At 41.8% G+C, this 22,745-nt stretch overlaps 2 protein-coding genes across 20 annotated transcripts; both read right to left on the reverse strand.

The window, feature by feature from the left end:
* Nucleotides 1–1,091: 1,091 nt before the first annotated feature.
* LOC103989007 (MFP1 attachment factor 1) lies at nucleotides 1,092–2,056 on the reverse strand. The gene has a single exon (XM_009407729.3). It carries the CDS (start codon nucleotides 1,952–1,954, stop codon nucleotides 1,355–1,357), a length of 600 nt encoding a protein of 199 aa, XP_009406004.2. The 5' UTR covers nucleotides 1,955–2,056; the 3' UTR covers nucleotides 1,092–1,354.
* On the reverse strand, nucleotides 1,092–21,744 carry LOC135615373 (protein DWD HYPERSENSITIVE TO UV-B 1-like). 19 transcript variants are annotated; one of them, XM_065113784.1, is made up of 12 exons: nucleotides 21,517–21,588; nucleotides 20,018–20,084; nucleotides 18,658–18,746; nucleotides 18,504–18,574; nucleotides 18,342–18,401; nucleotides 18,032–18,163; nucleotides 15,621–17,073; nucleotides 14,981–15,427; nucleotides 14,712–14,906; nucleotides 4,220–4,276; nucleotides 2,975–3,037; nucleotides 1,092–2,896 (listed from the first exon to the last, which is right to left on the reverse strand). In XM_065113784.1, the coding sequence occupies exons 6-12, from the start codon at nucleotides 18,046–18,048 to the stop codon at nucleotides 2,846–2,848; spliced, it is 2,283 nt and encodes a 760-aa protein (XP_064969856.1). In that variant the 5' UTR covers nucleotides 18,049–18,163; nucleotides 18,342–18,401; nucleotides 18,504–18,574; nucleotides 18,658–18,746; nucleotides 20,018–20,084; nucleotides 21,517–21,588; the 3' UTR covers nucleotides 1,092–2,845. The 19 variants fall into 19 exon arrangements, with proteins under 19 accessions (XP_064969856.1, XP_064969853.1, XP_064969847.1 ...); XM_065113781.1 differs by having other exon boundaries at nucleotides 18,342–18,408; XM_065113775.1 differs by having other exon boundaries at nucleotides 18,492–18,574.
* Between the last annotated feature and the right edge of the window lie 1,001 nt (nucleotides 21,745–22,745).

Here is a 22,745-nt window from a genome sequence, read left to right on the forward strand (position 1 = left end):
CAACATTGTTGAGTTTCAGCTAACAAGAGTTCCCACTTTTGAGTCAAATATTACATAACAGAGTCTTTAAGCTGTCACACTGAGTTGGAAGTCCTTTTATGAGAACAGAGCGAAGCCTTAGGGTTCAATTTAAGTGAAAATCTAGGATGTATACGACTTCAATAAATTTAGAGGTAACTCCCGATCTTATAGTAATCTGTACTTAGTCTCTTATCTTTGCAGTCAACTCTTTATTACTCCCTTCTTGTTTCACTATACGAGTTTTTTACTTTACATAAGCAGCTACGTCTAGACTGATTAGGTCCCACTTGCTGGTTAGACAAATCTAAGCATACAGAAGGAGAAATTATAATCTGAACATAGTATGAAGATGTGCAAGTAATGGTTATGAACCTTCTTACAAATGTTCCACACCCTTGCGTGTGATGGTTCATTCAGCTCTAAAACCCAGCCAGCTGGTTCAGGCTATTTATTAAAACTTCCTAATGGTTCTATACTAGCTGCAGGATGCAAACACATCATGGTTTCCTCTACGGCTCATTCGGAATGTCGGGCAATTAGAGAGTGCCTCGAGAGGGCTCTTGAATTAGGAGCCAAAAACCTGATCATCAAATCTGACTCTCAACTAGCCATCAGATGGATCAAGGAGGATAAATCATGCCCATGGACTGACTATTTCTAGTCTAATACACGACATTAAACTGCTATGTCAATCTATTTCCTACAACTTTTGTTATTATCTGACGACATTTAAACAACAGCTCATGTCATGGCTAACTTTGCAAGAGCTAATTTGATTAGCTCTAAGTGGGGATAGTGAATTCCCAATCAACTTTGGTAATAACCCCAATGTAATATCTGATTCCCTAGTAATCAAATGATGTAGTCTTTTCGCTATTTAAAAACATAACAGCAATAATAGGATAAGAACAGAAATAAAAGCAGGCAATGCTATAAATACTGAAATTATAAAAAAAAACAAATATTGGTGTAGATCCAAAAATAGAAAGGCAGCAACAACAAAAAAAATATATAAATACAGAGACAAGATTAAAAGTTTCAGTACCCCAATTTTATCTACTCCAACCAGAGAGAGGAAGAGATTGAACATTCTCCCTTAGCTTTATTTAGTTGATATAGAGTAGCAGTACTATATCATAAACCCTAAACATCACCATATAGCAATTCAATGCAGCATTGCAAGTCTACAGATCCACAAAATGCAATCATCCTCGACAACACCACCAACTAAAAATTCCAGACCAAGACAAGCATTTCATCTGAGAACAATGTAACAAACACTCAAGAAACAGAAAAGGAAAGAGTACCATGATATAGTATCCAGAGCCCAAATTTAAGCTTGTGGAGTCTCTGATTCGAGAGATGAGGCTTCCTCACCGGCAGCAGTGGCAGGTGCGTCAGAATCGGCGGGCGTCGGTGTCACCTTGGCGGCGCCGTCCACGGATGAACCTCTCTTCTTGACGGTCTCAATCACGCGCTTGCTGATCCCCTTCGAGTATATCTGGAGGATCTCCACCTCTTCGTCGACGGAGGTGGCGTGGGCGCCGTCCGCGGCCGCGGTGATCCCCTTCGAGTTGATCTGGAGGATCTCCACCTCTTCGTCGACGGAGGTGGCGTGGGCGCCGTCCGCAGCCACAGCCGTGGCCGCGGCAGCGAAGGCCTCCTCCTCGATGAGGCGGCCAGTGGCGGAGGCCTCGTCGAGGGAGAGGACGCCGTAGCGCTTGGAGAGGAGGGATGGAGAGGTGAGGGTCTCGATCAGGTGCTGGATCACCGCCTCCCGCGTCCGCTGCGACGGCGGCCAGATGTTGAGGGAGACGGATGGGAGCCTGGACGCCGGAGGCGGAGGGGGCGTCGCGGAGGCCTCTGCCTCGTTGCTTCCCTTTGCGGGCGCTTCTCCGGACCCGTGCTTTGTCGCTTCGCTGTCTTCAGCCATCTCCCCGGCGAGGGTTTGGTCGGACAGGAAAGGGGCGAATGCCGCTTAAATACAAAGCTAATATTTCCGACACTGGATTCAACTGCGTCGTCCGCGACACCAAACAGGGAACCGCAACTTTCCACTGGTTAGCGGTCCTCAGGCATTTTAGCAGGTGTTCGATAGAATGTCCGTGAGAAGCTGCCATCTTTCTACCATTTACCTTCAGAACCAACATCTTCATGAAAGGATGGAAACAAAATCTAGATAGAGGCTGATACAACTATGAAACATATTTTGGTTGGCCAAATATGAAACATAAGATCACCTGTGACATGTCTAACAATCTAACTTCAAACAAAAATTCAAATCAAGGCATTTCTCAATTTGCAGGAGAAGAATCCTCCACAGCTCTAACACTGGTAGTTTGAGTTCTTCCTTGCTGTAGATTATACACAAATTGGAACCCAACGCACCACTGCTGCATCTTTAGTGACAAAGGAATGAGGATTCATCAGCTGAGCTATTAACAGTTTCTTGTACTCACATAACCTCCATGTTTGAAGAACCTATAGAGAACAATGCCCCAGTAATTGGTTCAATGGCATCTCAAAATTGTTTTCAAAACAAACGAGTTCAAAATTATTTCAAGAAGCACGATTTAGACCATAGCACTATCTGAAACACATATATGTACACAAAGTATTCAATCTTTCCACACATTATTGACCATACACATTATACAACTATGGATTAGAGCCCATGAAGGAAAGGGCTCAGAGCCTGAGATATTTGTCATAATATGCCAGAAGTGAATTCAGTTTGCTTGACAAGGCAATATTCATCTTCCAAATAAGTTATCATCAAATGATCAACCCTTCACCAGTGACGGAACTAGAGCATTAGAGCACTTTAACCGGATGTGCTTTCTTCGATGCATTCTTCAGTTTGCAACAAGTTCACCTGCAGAGAATTCCAAAATAGCTGGAGTCTGCAGATTTTGGCCAGACAAGGTAGCAACTAAAGAAAAAATTGAAGTACCTTTATGATCTCTGATTTTGTAAATGGGTGCCAATGAGCTGCTAAAATACTCATGTGAAAAGCCTGCATTGGACAGGAAGATACTCCATTATAATAGATAGATAAAAATAAGATCTAGTAGAACATCCATGGATTTTGTTAAGTAAATACATCAAGTTTTCATGCAAATTCAAACTGGTTGAACTGAAGCTGTTCTGTGGTTTCATATTTGGCTTCATTGACACAAATCATATAATTTGTAAGGGTATGTTTTGCACCTAGAAAGAAGATATTCTATCACAATGAAGATTAGAGAGAACAAGCTCTTTCACTGCAGTTAGATTGATAATTTATGGTTTGTAATATGAACTATGAAGCAATCATAAACTGAAGCTGTTATCGGACTGCCTACAATCTCAAGCATGCAGGAATGAACTGTCTTCATAATCTGAAAAAAAGAACGATCTTCATATGAAAATTGATTAACTATGTTAATTTATTTGCGTGGTCATCATATAAATTCTAATATAATCCTAGTATAGTTTGTTCTCATCGTAGGGGCATCTTGGTCCTGCTCAGACTCCAACCTCTCGGAAAAACAATTTATATATAGAATTATAGGTCACTCTATACCCCAAGCTCTACTTTTTGCTTCCCAATTGCAGCATTGACAGTTTGACACTACCAAGAAGTGATGATAAACTAAGAGCAAAAGACAGCGAAGTGAACAATAACTTAAACTTCATTTTCAACATATACATGACCTCAAAGATTTATATGGTTGCAGAAAGAAGAACTAGATTTTATTTTCCTCGTCAGGAAGTGACCATCGTACTAATTTGGAAATTTTGTGCCATACAACCTCTACATTAACTGTTAAGATTTAATAACTCAAGCAACCATTCACACAACTTAGACCAACATAAGCGCTGGAACTAAATAGTCACATAAGAGAAATAACAAAAAATTTAATAAGTTCCCAAGTAGGATTGGTAGAACTTGAAACAAAGGCTGTTACACTGTGTAAAAAGGGATTTAAGTTGTCCATGATAATGAAACTAATTAGTGTAAATTAATACGCCATAAGGATTTCCTGATGTCGTTCACTTGAAAGAACACATCAGCAGTTTTATTTTGTCAACATAATTCCAGTGAACTCTTAGGTGCAGATAATTAAATGTGATGGCAAGTGTCAAGTGAGAATTTACCATTTTTCAGGAGTCACATCAGACAAACCATTTGCTTAAGACCTAAATAAATACTCACCCTAAATGGATCACTCCTCAAAGATTGTATGAATATGGAATTTTTTGAACCCCGTCCCTGCAAATAGTGAGCAATTATTATATTTAGTACAGTTTCATGAGCAAAATTGATGATTGTTAAGCCTTCTCAGTAAGGCTTGATATCACCAAAGAGTGTCGAGCATATGACATGCTATATGCCATCCATTATCCAAAAAAATACACTAGGTTTGCAGATAATTTGAGTACAATAATATTAATCCAGAATTCCAGATAATGAGTCAGGATTCAATTGTCAATTAAACAGACAAAAAATATATCAGAAACAAGCCAATGATATTACTTTAAAAAAAAAATTAAGAATAGATGATTAATCTGATTGCATATTACTCAAGATACTATTTAGTTAACTTAAGGCAACAGTTGCATAAGATTGAGGTGGAGATTAACAAAATTACACAAAGTGGCCATAAATAAAAAGGAACATTACAGAGGGTGTTTAAGTTTTATATATGCTAGACCTGCATTGATACTGAAAGCAGAAAATTGCACAAAAAAGAAGAATTTTTTTCCAGTTAGTATTAGCAGTAGGGAATTGAAAGAAAAATGGTAAGATCATCACAAAAAATTGATTCATAGTCATCTAAATTTAATCAAGCTGCTAACAAACATGAGAGAGTAAACATTTAGGGGCTATTTGGATCCCTACATTTGTGAATGCAGTTGTGTTAGGTAAAACATGCATAGGAATATGCAACTTCTGTAAATGAGGGGAGCCTTGTTTGGAACTTTGTGTTTGCAAATATTTTATTAGGATCCCGCATTTGGAGATTGCAATTTCAAATCACTAATTTATGATGATGCATTGCAAGAAGGTATGAAGGAAAGACTCTGGTGGGAACTTGTAATAGGGGAACATAAAATGGAGTTCTATTCACAATAAACTGGGAATAATAGAGGGAATGGCAAGATCCACATATTTTCTCATGCATTCAAGTTTTCATGGGTCCAACTTGGCTTTGTCAATTAACATATTGGAAAGGTTACCGGATTTGGCTCGTTGGTCACAATATTGGACCATCAGCAACAGTCACAGTTTGAGTTGTGACCAAGATACGTAGACCTTGAAGTTTCAGTCAGCTTCAACTCATCTTATCGGTCAGGATTGATCCCATACACAATGTCTAGTTTTAGTTAACCTTTTTTATTATTTTTAACTGGTTCCAGCAATCCAAATTGGTTAATTGATGAAATTCATCAAATGAGGGTTGATCTAATTAATCCTCTAAGCTATGCTTTCTCTATCCAATGTGATGTAGCTCTAGACATTAAGAAAGTAAGAACCAAGTGTTACGGTGAGTAACTTTTTTAGCCGTGGCCTCGGGGCAATCGCGGCTTGGTTCGGGTCCGAAAGGCGGGGATCTCCGCGGGGGCGCTCCTCGAGCTCGTTGAATCTCCGAAGGCTTCGCACCTGCACAAAGGTCGGGTCGGGGTGCTCGACCCGACCCCTCCGACGATCAAGTTAGAGGAAGATGTGGAAGGGGTTTCGAGAGAAGTAGTCTTTTGGAGTGTGTCCCCCCCCCCCCCCCCCCCCCCCCCCCTTGATAAGGGTAAAAATGGCAGTCAGCCTCAGGACAATGTCAGCTGCTCCAGATGACGTCACGCACCTTGGAATTGATCAGAACACTGACCGAGGCACATTAATATCCTGCAAAAGCCAAGTCCAACACGCTACGCCATGGCTACTGTCAGCCTGCCCCCTGCAAGCGGGCAGCTCAGGGAGCAGAATGCTTCCCTACAAATACTTTCTCGTTCATTAGAAGAGGGGGGGGGACACACTCCAAAAGACTACTTCTCTCGAAACCCCCTCCACATCTTCCTCTAACTTGATCGTCGGAGGGGTCGGGTCGAGCACCCCGACCCGACCTTTGTGCAGGTGCGAAGCCTTCGGAGATCCCCGCCTTCGGAGATTCAGCGAGCTCGAGGAGCGCCCCCGCGGAGATCCCCACCTTCCGGACCCGAACCAAGCCGCGACGGCCCCGAGGCCACGGCTAAAAAAGTTACTCACCGTAACAAAATGGTGGCCTCGGGCGTTACGCGACCGAGGAGGTAATCTCGGGCATTATGCGGCCGAGGAGCACGACGTGGTCTCGGGCACCATGCGATCGAGGAGCCGAGGTGTGCTCCTCGGCTCTTCGGCTTTACGCCACCCGAGACCACACCCGCATGAACGGTGTCAGACACCATCAGAGGTGCGACCCGGCCTCACACAAGTGGGTACGTCAGGTAACGGGAAGCTTCCCTATAAATACCCATGCACTCTAAACAGGCAGGGGGAGGAGAAAAAAGCAGACTTTCTACCGCATCTCCTAACTTGGTCGTCGGAGGGGTCGGGTTGAGCTCTCGACCCGACCTTTGTGCAGGTGCGAAGCCTTCGGAGATCCCCGCCTTCAGAGATTCAGCGAGCTCGAGGAGCGCCCCCGCGGAGATCCCCGCCTTCCGGACCCGAACCAAGCCGCGACGGCCCCGAGGCCACGGCTAAAAAAGTTACTCACCGTAACAAAATGGCGCTAGAAGGAGGGCCGAATGTCGACTGGTCAGCAGACCCACTTCGGCGAACCCGCAGCCACGGGGTCGCGCTCGGTCAGGACCCCAGGGGATCATCCCTCGTAGGAGGAGCTCCGAGACGAACGCCCCGCCACAACTTCGGAGCGATACTGGAGGCTATTCAACGACCCAGGCTTGTCGCTGCCCGACGCCCCCGTCGGCCCACCATCTATTTCGCCCGAAGCCTTCCACGATCTTGCCCACCAAGTGCGGGCGCTAGCGGGCGTGGTGCAGACTATCGTCCCGCTCGTCTCCCAGCCAACGCCCCCACACGCAACCCGGCCTCTGCAACAGCGAGAACCCGCCCCCCGGATGCGCACGCCGCTCCCCGAGCCCCCTTTGTCGCCTCAAGATTAAATGGCCCGGCTTGGTTCGGGTCCGGAAGGCGGGGATCTCCGCAGGGGCGCTCCTCGAGCTCGCTGAATCTCCGAAGGCGGGGATCTCCGAAGGCTTCGCACCTGCACAAAGGTCGGGTAGGGGTGCTCGACCCGACCCCTCCGACGATCAAGTTAGAGGAAGATGTAGAGGGGGTTTCGAGAGAAGTAGTCTTTTGGAGTGTGTCCCCCCCCCCCCCCCCCCTTCTAATGAACGAGAGGGTATTTGTAGGGAAGCATTCTGCTCCCTGAGCTACCCGCTTGCAGGGGGCAGGCTGACAGTAGCCATGGCGTAGCGTGTTGGACTTGGCTTTTGCAGGATATTAATGTGCCTCGGTCAGTGTTCTGATCAATTCCAAGGTGCGTGACGTCATCTGGAGCAACTGACATTGTCCTGAGGCTGACTGCCATTTTTACCCTTATCACCAAGGATCGTTGTTTTCAATACCTGACCCATTTTGGTGATCTATCGGACCGGTACAAACTGGTCAGTACTAATATCAACAAATCTTACACCAATACATACTGGTTTTTCGAATAGGAAGAAAAGGAGAAGAGGAAATGGTGGAGGAAAAAGTAGGGGTAAGAGGATTAAGAAGGAAAAGAAAGGAAGAAGAGGTGATGGAGGAAGAGGAAGAGGAAGGAGGCCGTGGAGGAAAAAGAGGAGGAAGAAGAGCAAGGAGAAGAAAAGAAGTAGGAACGTCCGCGTTGACGGTGCATGGCGAATGATAGACGGTGGCAGGGATGGGTGATAGCAAGGCGAGATGCACTCGCATTCGAGCGAAGAAGGCTCACAAACACAAGACCTAAATGAGTAAACAAGTTGGAGTGGAATCTGTTTTAATGGGTCGAAGAGGACCGCTCAAACCAGGGGGCAGTCCACGTACCAGTCTATGCTCGAATTGGTATGTACAGCCCATTCCATACCAATCCGAGTGAAATGGCGATATGTCACAGACAAACTTCTAAACAAGGTGTTTGATGTAATGCTTATATATGTCCGTGTCTGTTGGCATGTTCATGCCTTGTACAGCATGTAAAGGGGCGGCCGAAGGCTTAATAGTCCCATTTTAGTTGGGTTGGTGGCCTCTTTAGGCTTGTAAATAAAGGTTGTGTCATGTGGACACGTGCGAGAGCTTCTCGGTCTGTAATGGACCATTTTACCCTTTGTTGTGCCACTGTTCAGAGCTTGTAAAGTCTGTTTGTAACTTGCATTGTCTATGAAGTGTTTTTTCGGACATGTTTGCTTGTGGATCCCGATTGAGGCGTTCTCTTTAACCCGTTCTCTCTTTTGTTGGTCCTAAGGGACAATGGGAGGCTTCGGGGAGGCTGACCTTTGCGGACGGACACGCAAGGGTGCCGCACGACTTAGGCAAATCCAGCTAAGTCCGTGTCATATGGTATCAGAGCGGGACAAGCACTCATAGAAACACTTGACATGCAAACGTGGGGGACCTAGCGGGGCTGCGTTGAGGGCAGTCAGCACACGCACGACCGTTTGAGGGAAAACGGGCATGGAGATGTAGGGAAAAGAGTCGCTCAGAGGAGCGGGCATCTGAGATTGGCATTCAGAGGAATGGCCAACCCTTCGCGCAAGAGGCACCACGAGAACAGGCAAGCTTGGAAGAATTTGGAGCGCACAAAGGTTGGGATGGCTGAGTTTGAGCTACGGCTCAACGTTGACAACTATACTTGATGGTGCTCTAGGCAAGCGAGGCGCTTGGCAAGAATGAGACCATGCAAGGTGGAATGAGTTGTTCAACGACCAAAAGAGTTATGCAAAGCTCACAAAGGTGAGGGGAATTGCTAACTCGAAGAATTCGGTACTCATGCATGGGCTTGTATGCAGACGATGGAATGTTCGTGGCCATCCCAAGGCGGTCAAGACTCGGCGCCATGGAGCATTGAAACTTTCTCTTCGGCATGTGAAGGATACGTCCGTAGGAGGCTGAAGTGTGCAATGAGTTCAGCATGTTGCTAGGCCTCGAGGGGTGCAGCGGGGGCTGTATTGACGGGGAGTCGCAATCTAGCAAGTGCATTTGCAGGAGGCAAAACAATGCACAGTTTGTTCAGCAGATCGGAGTAGCCCAAGGGGATGGTGGTCTCCGAAACGAAGAGAGATGTTGCTCCAACGGGATAGTTATCCAGGAGGGATAAGTCCCGGCTCTCCAGAGGGAGAATCATGTGAGACGGACCTCACATGTTGAGGAGGAGTACCTCAACAAACAACAACTCCACGAAGTTCGATGGATTGAGCAAGCGGCGAGGAGTTGTCGCATGATCTCGCTCGAGAGAATGCATTGGTGGATGCATTGCGAGATCAAGTGGGGGAGCGACCTAAAGCAACTTAAATGAAGGCACACTTGGAGTCGATGTGGAGATCGGACTCAAGGGAGGGCTGACCCGTGGAATGGTGGGCACGAGGGCCACCATCGACTCAATGCAAAAACGAGGAGCGGAGCAACTTGGGCGTAACTTGGCGAAGTACCCAAGCCGCATGAAGGGAGCCAGCATAGAAGTTGGAACGTGGAGCAGAGGCACAGTGCTTTCCTTAGACAGAGGTCAAGGACATGAACTCTTGCAGAGGCAATAGTAGGATCATGTTGTTCCATGGGTCCTTCATTCTGACGGAGCGGACTCATCTTGCATGGTGCCAAAGACGAAGGGAGCTTCGGGGCACATGCACCTTATCTCGGAGAAGCATTTGATGGAGGAACTAAGGCGACTCAATTTGCGGAGGCGAAGTTGGGTTCAGAAGGCCTTAGCACGGGGCAAGAGGACGCAGAGGCGGGTACTCTTGAAGAATATGCCACAGTGTTGCCATTCGAGTTGCTATGAAGGAAGCAGTGCGCAGCGGAGATTGTGCTGGTAGGGGCAGAGGCCCAGGATCCAGACAATGGTGCACAAATTACAGTGAAGTCGGTGGACTTCGGGAGCTACTAGGCGACGGACTGTCCTAGAGCGGTACTTCATCTAGGTGTGACCCAAGAGTGAGTGGATGAAGGTCGATTGCCAAAGGAGCGAACAAAATCGAAGGTGGAGGAGACCCTGCGATGTATTGGCAGAGGCCACACATAGAGGGTTCACAATTCGAGTTTATTCCACAAGGATCAGAATGCAATGGAGATGTCACCAGGAGGCGACATGGTGCAGCGGATCGTGGTGGAACAGTTCGTGGCAATGCGACACACGACATAGTCCCGGGAGGGACTAGATCATATGGAGGTATGATCGGGAGCTACTGGGAGCTCCACTTCGGTGAACAACATGACGGCAAGAAGGGCTATGGATTCAAGGAGTGAAGGCCATGGTACCGCAGAGGCGGGTCTTCCGTGCGTGCATCGAATTTTGCATCGGATGAAAACCTTGGTTATCAGCATATGGGGGCTGGGTTCCACCAAGGGAAAAGTTCGAATGCAAGTACCAGTGAGTTCCATGGGAGGAACTTGATCATGCAGAGGTATGATCGAAGCAGCTGGAGAGTTGGACTGCTCTAGAGCTCATATTCGCTTAAGGGAGCCCGGCAAGTCAGAGGACAAGGCCGAGTAAGCGAACGTTGCTACCAAGGAAGCTAAGGAGAACAGAATCGGTGCAAACCCTACAACGTGATGGCAGAGGCCATGCATGGGAGTTGCAGTCTGTCTTTCCATCGACCAAACAGACTGCTTAGAGAACACAGAGGTGTTGAAGCAGGGGGTCGAAAGGGGCGAGGAAGCGACGACGAGTCCAGAGGAGTGTCACGGAGGCATATCTACTGATTGTGAAGAAAAGGGATGTAGATGCGATGCGACGGATAGTAGTGCCATGGGCATGGCAGCGCCATGATACCGCAGAGGCGGGACTTCCGTGAAGGTCATTGATCCCTTGCTCTCATGGAGGGAGAGTGTTTGGTTGTGAAAGGGGCCGAGGAGGTGGAGCATGCAGAGACAATCTCCAAGTACCGAGACAAGGCTGAAGGGCAGAGGCCGAGGAACTTCGTAAGACCGGTGTCAACAAGTTTCTCATCAAGATAGCCGTAAGTGAAGGACTTCGGGTCATGCAAGAGTGCATGACCAAGGAACGAAGCAAGCAGTACGCGGTGCTGTACCTTTGCTACTCAGTGGAGTAGGCGGTAGGGTTGATGGAGAAGACGGTACAATCCCAGAGGCGACCTCATCTATCAGAGAATTACTCCAAGTTGGGGTGAAAACTTCCCGCATTCCAGAAGTTCGATGGCATTGAGAAGGTGAATCACAGTAGCTAACTCAACGCAAGGAGTGCAAATACTTCAAGTGCTTCAGAAGTGTGAGCAAAGAGCAGGCGAAGGCCAGTAACTAGCTCGATGCATGAAGTACAACCTCGAGGAGGCGGGCGAAGTCAAGTAACATTTGCCTTCTTAACTCTTAAGAGGATGGGCGAAACCGAGTACCCCAATTCTCTTATCTATCCAGCAGAGGAGCTCTGCACAAGTTCAAAGACCCTTCGAAGATAATGGAAGACAATAGTTGTCAAATCCTCACCAACGGTGATCAGTGCTACTGAGAGTAGATTGTCCGCTTCATTTCCTAACGAAATGCCAATCGAAAACGGAAATGATGCGAACCTACTTGGATGTGACAACTAAGTGAAAGAAGAGTCAATGAGCAAATTTTGTGGAGGAAGGACCCAAAACTTCAGAAGTTTGCGAGATGATGCTCGTTAAAGCTCCAACAAGCATCCACCCAGTTCAAGCAGCATGTGAAAATTTTGAGAAATTGGCGCAGTAAGAATGGTCTTTTCCTTCATTTGGTGGATCCGCAGGAATCAACGAGGATCAACACAACTCAGCCAACCCCACACCAGAGTCAGAGTCATTGGTGAGTTGAAGCAGCATGGCGGATCAAAGTTCGACTACTCAAAAACAGCAGCGGAGAGCAGCTGGGAGCCAGGAGGCGCATTGCAGCTGGAGCAGAAGATTGAAGACTCAGCAAAGGCGAAGAGTTGCAGTGTTCACAAAGGCTTCGACGAGGACGTCGAAGGGATAAGTGGGGGAGAATGTCACGGACAAACTTCTAAACAAGGTGTTTGATGTAATGCTTATATCTGTCCGTGTCTGTTGGCATATTCATGCCTTGTACAGCATGTAAAGGGGCGGCCGAAGGCTTAATAGTCCCATTTTAGTTGGGTTGGTGGCCTCTTTAGGCTTGTAAATAAAGGTTGTGTCATGTGGACACGTGCGAGAGCTTCTTGGTCTGTAATGGACCATTTTACCCTTTGTTGTGCCACTGTTCAGAGCTTGTAAAGTTTGTTTGTAACTTGCATTGTCTATGAAGTGTTTTTTCGGACATGTTTGCTTGTGGATCCCGATTGAGGCGTTCTCTTTAACCCGTTCTCTCTTTTGTTGGTCCTAAAGGACAATGGGAGGCTTCGGGGAGGCTGACCTTTGCGGACGGACACGCAAGGGTGCCGCACGACTTATGCAAATCCAGCTAAGTCCGTGTCAGATCGTTGGTAAGAACTGTACCAAGCAATATGAAATATGTTCTCCAACAGCAATATCATCATATAAACCCACCCAGGAAGACATACTCAGTGTTAGCATCTACACAATTAATTTTGAATTAAATGTTTAAGTTCTTTTGTTTAGAGTGACATGGTAAGTATACATTCGATTTACCAGGATGCCCTGCAATTAAATCATAACTATGTCTTGACATATATATCTTTTTGTATATAAGCAATTGACATGATCTTTTTGAAAGATCAAAATTTTCTCAAAAAAAATATATGCCCAAAGGAGATGCATGCAGTTACATTTGATAAATTACCAATGGAGTACTTACCCCTCTAATACATTTTATTGTTTCTCTTTGATAGCACCTGATCTAAAGAGAGTTTTAGGTTGCCCAAAATCCACAAGATATGATTTCCTGATCTAAAGAGAGTCTTACATTTTATACAGAATCCACAAGATAATAAATATATATAGCATGCTTAGTCTTAGGTTGCCCAAAAAAAGAGAGTTTTCCTTTTATCTAAAGAGTATCACTGATTTGAAAACCAATAATTCACAAATATGATTTCAAATCCTCCAAAGTGCCTTATATTAAAAATCAGGATAGACTATATATAGAGTGCTTGAACCATAGAGCAAACTTCAATTAAGCCTTAAAACTTTATTTGGTGCCAATTGACTCCCTTAACTATAATTTATATTTTGATCAAGTCCTTCCATTAGCTTCCATTCACAAGCCTTGAGGAAAAGTTGATCTGACTGCGCAGTTGGACTTGACTTTTTAACGTAACACAAATATTAGCAGAAAAATCATCCAACATGCCCGATATGGTACACGATAGACAATTTATAATTGATTTTTTTATTAGATTGGTATGTTAAGTTCTGTCATGGGTTAATACCAGCTTTCAGTCAAAATTTGTTGATAGATCCTAATAGTAGGATTTGATTGAAATGATAAATCATGATGAGAAGTCAATGGGCACAAATTGATTTTAGAAACCCAGTTGACATCCAGCACTAGTTTTAAGGACTAATGGTGTAATATATACTAAAATAATAGACTAACACAAACATGTTTACCAATGCATCAAGTAGTGATTTGGATCTTTAATTGTCTTTCGCATATAAATTTAGTCTCAGGTCAACCAACTAAAAAACAAGAGATTCTTGTTAAGTCCATAAGCCCATGGCCAACTTGAAAATCAACTATATAAATGTTAATTTGGTTCTGCACCTTCTAAAATTTACCCTTATTGATAAATTATAAGATTACAAGTCCATGTATCATCCATCAAGTGATGCAAAAGTTTAGACTTCATATTTTTGGTCAAGATAATGGATGGGCAAATGAACATCATATAACCTAAAGATTATATAGATCACATTTAATAATTTGAGTCCTCTATTTGGACTTCCTCTTAAAGATGTTAATATGATATTAGATTGACCAAGGACAAACCACACTCTTAAGTCTTAAGTGCACATATAAGCATAATAGAGGAAATGCAATTTTAAGTTGAGAAATGGACCCAAAAATGATAAAGAAGAGTTGGAATTAAGGACCAACGAGACTGAACATGAAAATTTACGATGGCTAATAAACTCCATAATGGAGTTGACATTAGATATAACAATGGAAACAAATAAATCCATGTAGCAGCACTAGCAACCAAATATGTAAACCTTGAAGGAGAAACAATAGGCTCTAGCAGACCACACGCAACAGTTTTCAAGGTGCAAACAAACTTCCGAAGAAACTTTAATTCTAGAAATCAACTCCACCAGCATGTAAAGCATCAAGCATTTTCAATTATAATCCATTATTTTTAAGATGGATGCCCCTTTATCAGGTCACATACTAGTGTTAAGCCCTCAGGATGACAACAAAAGATCACCAACAATTCAAGTCATTAAAATCTAACCATGAATCTATTTGGAGGTTGTACTATGCTTTTTTCTTATTATGCAAAACCATGAGAAAAATTCAGATCCAGTAGTAAACAGATGGCCCATGATAAGCTAGAGAGATGAAAGATCAATTTGCAGTTCTAAATCACCTCGAGATGAACATCTTTAAGCCTCCTTCCAGTTTGAGCACAGCATATGCGTACAACATGCTCTTCGCAGCTTCCAGTTATCATGTAATCCCTTCCATTCATATAGTAAGATCGAGTATAATTTTGAGCATTTCCAGTAGAAGTAATGTCAAATGAAGTCAGAAGTCTTCCATCTACAGCCAATAGTTGCTTAACCTGGAAAAACTTGCTAAGATCATCAACATATGGTTGCAAAGCATAATGTAACCGAATGTGTCATACAAGTTTACCTCATTGTCTATGGCTGATGTAAGTAAATAGTAATCATCAGGAGAAAAGCAAACCATCACGTTCCCTCTAGAGCTTGAAGCTGTATAACAAGGCTGTGACGTACCTTGCCTTAAGTCCCACATCTTGACATCTTTATCAAAGGATGCAGTGGCAAACAAAGTGGGTGAATGGTAGGCAAACTTGACAACATTTATATGTTCCTTATGAAGGTCCTTGAAAATTTGCAAACGCCTTCCACTGCACATGTCATAGAGCGCCACATGATTTGAGAATCCACTTGCAAGAATATATTCATCATTTGAATTTATATGGACAGATGTTAACTGCTCAAAATCATCAAATGTGTGCATAGAAGCATCCATATTGCAATATCGATCAGTGACCTTTGACAGCATTCGACAAACATCATACATTTGCAAAGAACCATTATCTGAACCAGCGATGAGCTAGAGTTAACAGCATAAACCCAAAATGACAAGTCAGTGATGTGGAAAAATTAGGACATGAACAGGATATAGATACAGCCAGCGTGGGTAAAGCAGGTAATATTGTTACTGAAGTCAAGAAAAGATAGGTAAAACATGGTGTATTTATCAACCTTAAAAGCAGCAGATTTATGTTCACCAGTAGTCAGCTCACCTTAGATGGATGCTTCTTAAGCCAGCAAAGGCCTAAAATGCTATTTAGTGTCGTACCAACTGATGGAAGATAACCAACAAGTTTCTCGCTTTCATGGTTAATAACCACAAGCTCCCCATCTAGTGTTCCAAATACCATAAGTCTTGGGTCTGTAGGATGGTACTCAAATTGTCTTGGACGAAAGCTCTTTGTCTCTTCACTTGGACCACTTCTAAAATTGGAAATTGAATGTGAATGAGGCTGTGGAGATGAGTTTACTTTAGCAGCAGAAAGTGACCTGAGGAATGAGTGATTACTTTCTCTAAGATACTGTTGCTTCACTTTAGAAGATCTCTGAAAGAAAACACCACTGCTGATTTCACGCCTCTGAACGATACTGACAACAGAATCTTTTCCTCGTCTGTTATATGGTGCACGCTCAAAATATCTCTTAAAGACTAATTTGGCTTGCTCCCGTTCCACATCTCCAATAGGCAAATTATCTAAAACTAATAAATTTGGCAGTGATGTTATCATATATTCTTTGTAGTATGTCTCAAAACAAATTGGTGAAGGATGACTAGAAATATGATTCTTCAGTGAGGTCACTGTAACATTTTTTACCTTCAGACTATTAGTCAAAGATCCTTCATCTTTAGAAAATTCTTCAGTGATAGTGAAATTATCAATATAGTTATGCTGACAACAAAATTCATCAGCATTTGCATGCCCAATAAAAGAGTTACTATCATTTAGTCTTCTACTTGAAGACATTACCTCCTCAAAAGTTGGAATAAGAGTTGGTACTGAAGAAATAATGCTAGATGGTGTAGAATGTTTCGATGGGCTTACTATGACATTTGAATTGGCCTGGTTATTAAACTCAATAACAGGATCAGATATTTTTCTCAAATTGTCAACCTCTTTTGTATCACTTGAAAATTCTGAATCACTTTCATCTGATAACACCTGAGTAGTGCTTTTCAGTGAATCATGATTTAAAAATGAGAGATTATCAGAGCAAAGTCTACCAAGAGTGTCATCTGTAGAGTGTTCCATAGTCTGTTCTAACATGTCATCATTATCCACACATCTTGATCCTAAGTAGGAAGAAAATTGTTGCTTATCAGAGAAAATCTTCTCATTTCCCAGTCTGATCACTCCACCAGATGTTGGACATGGCCCAGTATCAAAGCAGCACAAACAAGTTTGAAAGCGAAGTTCAACCAAAGAACGAAGTTTTGATAGTGCAGCACTTGTTATCCATAGATTGGCTACTCTTGTTTCACACATTGAGAGCCGCATCAGCTTTGGCATACAACTAAAACAATTGATGTGGAAGCTGTTCAAATGAACACTAAAATCCAAATTAAGTGTGTGTAATTCCATGAATTTCCCTGTCATGTTGAGCTTCCGAATAGGAGAGAAGCGCAAGTTCAAAACCTGGCACGTTGTACCTCTCTGGAAAATATCACTAGAAGCAATGGAGAGTAGAGTAATTATGTCAGCGAATAGAAAATGTTTAACATGCAATATTTCACCTAGTTTAGATCAAGTTCAAGAAATGCCATAATGTGAAGACAACATTTAAAACAACAACATATAACCCTCCTATAGAACAATGTGGTGGTATTTCCATAGTTGATTAATGGACTCTTCCTTGTTTTTGTGAACACAGAATCTTACCTCTGCAAGATATCTCCAAATGGTTTTTAAAAATTATGAGATCCGCAATAGCATAATTGACAACAGTAAGCTTCATTCTTCTTAGCAAATGAATAACCTTTGTTCTGGTATCACGGTTGTAGAACGGCCCACTATAATGGATATAACTCAAAACTGGACTAACCAGTTCTAATGGTTATAACAGGTTGCTAGCAGCCCTCTAGCTCATTTTGAGCAACAATTTTAATGAACAAATATTTAGAGGCATGCCCGTTCATTATTAGACATTATAGTGAAAATAACTGAAAATAGTTATCATTATTGCTCAAATCAATATTTCAACAAAAGAAAGAAAAAACAATGTTAAGTCACATGACAGTATCATTGAAAACCAAAAAACTTATTATTATATCTGGCAGAATTAGATTCACAAAATAATGGTATATATTCAAGTTGCATAACACTGTCATAGTGGAAAATGGTGGATCTTGATTACTTAAAAACAATATCCTTTACCCTTTACTAATAGTCATTACAGTTACAATTGCATTTAAGAAAATGCTGTAGATGATTGTTACGTGATCAAATGTTATTAGAGACCTTTAATGTCAAAAAGAATCTGGTGAACATTGAGCAACATACCGCAAAACATCTTTCCAAAATGATGAATTAATGAAATTAACAGCCCGAAGCTTATGGTTGACTGCACGAACTAACAGTAGTAGAGATTCCCCATCTATTGAAACATCAGATGATTTCTGACTTACATCAACTGCATCAACATCAGATGAACTGATTCCTGATAAAGTATCTATAAGTGGAGGAATGTCGGAAAATGTCAAATTGTCAATCAAGATTTCCAAAGAGCATTGTTCAAAGTGCACTTTCTGATGTTTCACCTGGAGCAAAGTAGTAAATGTTAGACCTTACATAGCACAAGACCTAAAGGAAAAAAGATGAATAAAAATATGTAACCAGATAACAACTTAAACCAATTTCAAGTTTTATCCCTTTTGACTGATTAGACAAATACAGAGTTAAACCTTTCTCTATCAGATCAACCAAATTTGGACTTACTCATATTCTGCATCTTAATAAGGTTTTGAACCTTCAAGCCTCAAAGTATGCAAAGTGTATCTGTGGACTAAGTATAAGAATGTCAATGGTTTACAGATAATAGTATTGAGATACTTCTATGACCTAATTATCTGACAGAAAGGATGATACCTAGTTTCATACATTGTTGTATCAGACACCAAAAAGAAGTTCCATTATACAGTTCAGGTTCCCCCAGTTACCAAGTAACAACCCTGCAGCTAATGGCTTGAGCAAGCTTGTAAATAAGATTAGTAGAAGTTCACCATATGAAATATCAAGATGAAGACACACTAACCTCAAATCCGGGAAAGGATACTTAGAATAGGTAACCATATCCAAAGATAGAAAGAAAGCAGCTTGGACATAACTGTTATTGCCAAAAGCCTGAAAGAGGTGATAGAACATCTGAAACGTTGGTACTCTCGAAACAGGACACGCAAATTACATAAGTATACTAGTCTGATTATGCATACAACCAATGACTTGGAGAAGACAGTGGCACAAGGAAACATGGCTTGTCCCCATTAGGGTTGGATGTGTTGATCAGAACTCTTCACTGAAATCATAAATTGAAGAGCAAGGGGAAAGATGTATATGACCAAATAACAGAAAATTATCAAGTAAACCATGAAGCACAAACTCCCAGTTGTCTAAAGAGATGTATCTAAATTTTGGTATGCATCACTACAGAAGTATGTCTCATCATTGCATGGTTGGTGTTTCAAATGGAAAATCATATATTGCTTAACATTACAAAAGAAAGGACACTAGTTTCATAACTGTTATAGAAGCATTTGACTTTGCTTTGCTCCCAAAGTCCATGGATGGTGGATTCCAGAAAAAGGCTGTCACTTATCCATTGTTCATCCACTCTGTTATTAAAACTTAAGTATGAAAAACACATTCTAAGTTCATCTTTTTTTATTTTCTCAAGGTGGCCAATAGCTTCACATACACTTTCATGCCGTTTCAATTAAATGAATCACAACTTTTAGAAGACAGCAGAGTAAAATTGTAATTCACTCAATTAAGCTCAAATAAGTTAACTTTTATGCCCTTCTCCAAGACAAGGAAATGAATACTATCATGTGTTAACCTAAAACTCTAAAAGATTAAGAAATGATCCATCACATTTCATAAATTTATGTAACCAAAATAAGAAAAAAATTTAAATATTGCCCTATGGTGTTCACCAATTACACATTTTTTAATGGCAATTTCTCTTGCAAGTAGCTGAACCAACTGGATCTTTGGTAAATCACACCACGCTAGCAGAAACTGCTAAGAAAGAAGTAGATACTTCTTGGCCAACTTGCTAAGGCAAGTAGCTAGGAAAATGATTGATCTGTAGTATACCATAGAGCAGTGTGAAGTACATCCCAGCTCCATCTCACCATATGCCTGGAACATGGGATATTCAAAACTGTATTATGTATTAGACCAGGAAAACCAGAGAATCACTGCTAACCCTGGATATTATCCCCCTGAACCCACACAGAAAGCCTCTACCAACTAACCAAAATGATTTGAAGTTACATCTATAGTGCCTACAAATTGCACACCCATTAAGATAAAAACAAGACAGTAAAATAATGTTTGAAGCATTCAAACGCAAGATGCAAATAAAATACATCCAATATATTGGAAAAAATTACTTTTGATAGACACGATAAGATTGAAGAATTAGGTAGAACCTCCTGCTTCTGGCATGCATTACAGTACCTTAAGAACAAAAATAGTCAAATATGAAGTTAAACACTTGAAAAATATGAAAAAAACAAGAACCAAAAGTAAATGCTTCATAAATCTTTACTTCTTGCATATAACCAGAGTAAAAAAGTGTAAAACAACTTGATTGTCGATACATTTACATGTCACAAGAGATACTAAAATGAGAAAGTTCACAACTAATACTGATGGACATTAAGAATATTGATTACAATCAAAATGCTTAATATTTCTTCAGAGAACATACCACAGGCCCTTGCATCAAGGATGTATTGGTTAAAAAGAAAAACATATTATGGTAGAGCAGAAGTACAAGACAAATGCTTGGCAAAAAGCACTTAAAAAGAAAAATAAAGTAAAGCTATATTTGAGACACTTATCCTCCATGCAGAAATCAGCACAATTGGAGTTTGAAACCAGGAACAACATAATGACAGAATGGCATATGTTGAACATATAGTCTTGTAGGTATATTCCAACAATATTTTCACATAAACAAGATGATATGATTATACTGACTCATAAACAAGCTATATTCAAGACAGCCTCTATACCAGCTTAATGACACGATAACAAGATGACATGCTGATTCAAGGCAGCTGCATCCATCATAAACAGCATCAATCCGCACTATGGTGTACCATGTTAATATCCAGTCACAGAAGATACGGCATGTAATCATGTACTATGTTATATAATGCAAATGAGGGTATCCCAAAACACAACCTTTTGAACAACACAGCAGTAACAACTGATACCACAGTCAAGGCAGCTGCATCCATCATAAACAGCATCAATCCGCACTATGGTGTACCATGTTAATATCCAGTCACAGAAGATACGGCATGTAATCATGTACTATGTTATATAATGCAAATGAGGGTATTCCAAAACAAAACCTTTTGAACAACACAGCAGTAACAACTGATACCACAGTCGGTCTCATGCTTACAAGTCAGGCACACTCCAACTGGGTGACCAGAAATACAACCAAGTAGGTGTTTGTTTATCTAAATGCTATGATCTATGCAAAGACTTGTAAACAGCCCTACACTTCAGGACGTAAACGAAAAATGCTATATCAATCATCCAAGTTCTTTATGGATCTGAAGAGGGCCAATGTCCAACATCCGGACACTTACTGATAAGAAAGCCACAGCCAGATCGCAATCTCACAACTCTTTTTCGAGTAATTTCGTCGTCCTAATTTTCCGCTCGTTCCAGACTCTCGCAAATGGTACTAATCAAGTTTGCTTGTTCAAAAGAGAGACAGAGGCAAGGTGAAACAGGAACAAGACAGCCATGAGGGTCACAACCAAATCATGTAGCCGAAATCCGAACCAAACTGGTCAAGAAAGACCGCATTTGTGACAAGAGTTTACTGAGGTAGACCAAAAGATGAAGCGAGGATTGAGAAAGAGGGAACCTTGATTCTAGCTGAGAGAGATCCGAGGCCATGATGATCCGTTCGCCTCCTTGGTTCTACCTTCGACGACAGAGCGAGTGAGCGAGCGAGCAAACGACGAGCTCGAAATGGGGAGGGGAAGACACAAGAAGAATGATTGGAAGGAGGTTTCGCTGTCAGAGGTGGGAGGGATGGATAAGCACAAAGATCAACATCAGGTACTGACTTCCGCATTGTGCACATGCGTTGTGTATCTTCTTTGGTGGGCCGGACGCAGCAAGTGCACGGTGGCAGCCGCGGAAGAAGAGCAAGAAAAGTATCGGTTTTCTTATTATTGTCATTATCATAATAATGGCATATTATTGTCATTATCGTCATAATAATGGCGATTTTCTAAGGAAAATCCTAAATATTGAGTTTTGCACCTCATTTCCAAAATGATTAAAGAAAGTATCAGTTTTCAAAATAATAAAAGCATTTCCGAAACACAGTTTGGCCAAATTAATTTTGATTCACTAATAAAAGAAATTCTACCGATTCAAAAACATTGGATTAGTTTCCCACATGCTATTTTTCCGAGTTTATTTATTGAATAAAAATTAAATAAAATATAAAAATAAAGTAAAGCTTTTACTTCGCACCGGTGAGAGAAGAGAGAGAGAGAGAGACAGAGAGAGAGACAGAGATTTTGATTAACACAACATTATTTCTAATTTCTCGATACTTGTTTGGAATCATATTAACTCAAAAGTTGGTGTAGACACAGAGTAGTCTAATTAGACATAGTTGGTGTGGACATTACGACACCGAATTCGATTCAGACGTACATTTGTTGTCTGAATCCGTTTGCTGCCTAATTAAAGAGTAGTCAAATATGGTTCGAACAAACTTGGTAGATCAAAATACTCCAAATCGAAAAATGTTTTCCGAGGACGAGTGAAACACAAGTATTTACAACCATGTTCCCTCATCTAAACTCTTTGAGTTTATTGATGATATTAATTTTCAATTCATGGTTGACTTAATATGTACATTATGTGCTAATCCAATAGGGTTAACTCTATGGAAACTATGTGTACAAAATCTTGAAAAAAAAAACTTCTCATTTTGAGAATTACTCGTAAAGTGTCTTATATTTTAGCAAGTCTCTCCGTTGGACCCATCTAGTGACAGAGGTGCAACGGTCAAATTAAACCGTGTTGGACCTAACGATAAAGGTGCAACCTCCATAGTCATCGCTCACAACCCTG

The sequence above is a fragment of the Musa acuminata genome, chromosome BXJ2-6, assembly GCF_036884655.1.
Source record: "Musa acuminata AAA Group cultivar baxijiao chromosome BXJ2-6, Cavendish_Baxijiao_AAA, whole genome shotgun sequence".
NCBI classification, from domain to species: domain Eukaryota; kingdom Viridiplantae; phylum Streptophyta; class Magnoliopsida; order Zingiberales; family Musaceae; genus Musa; species Musa acuminata.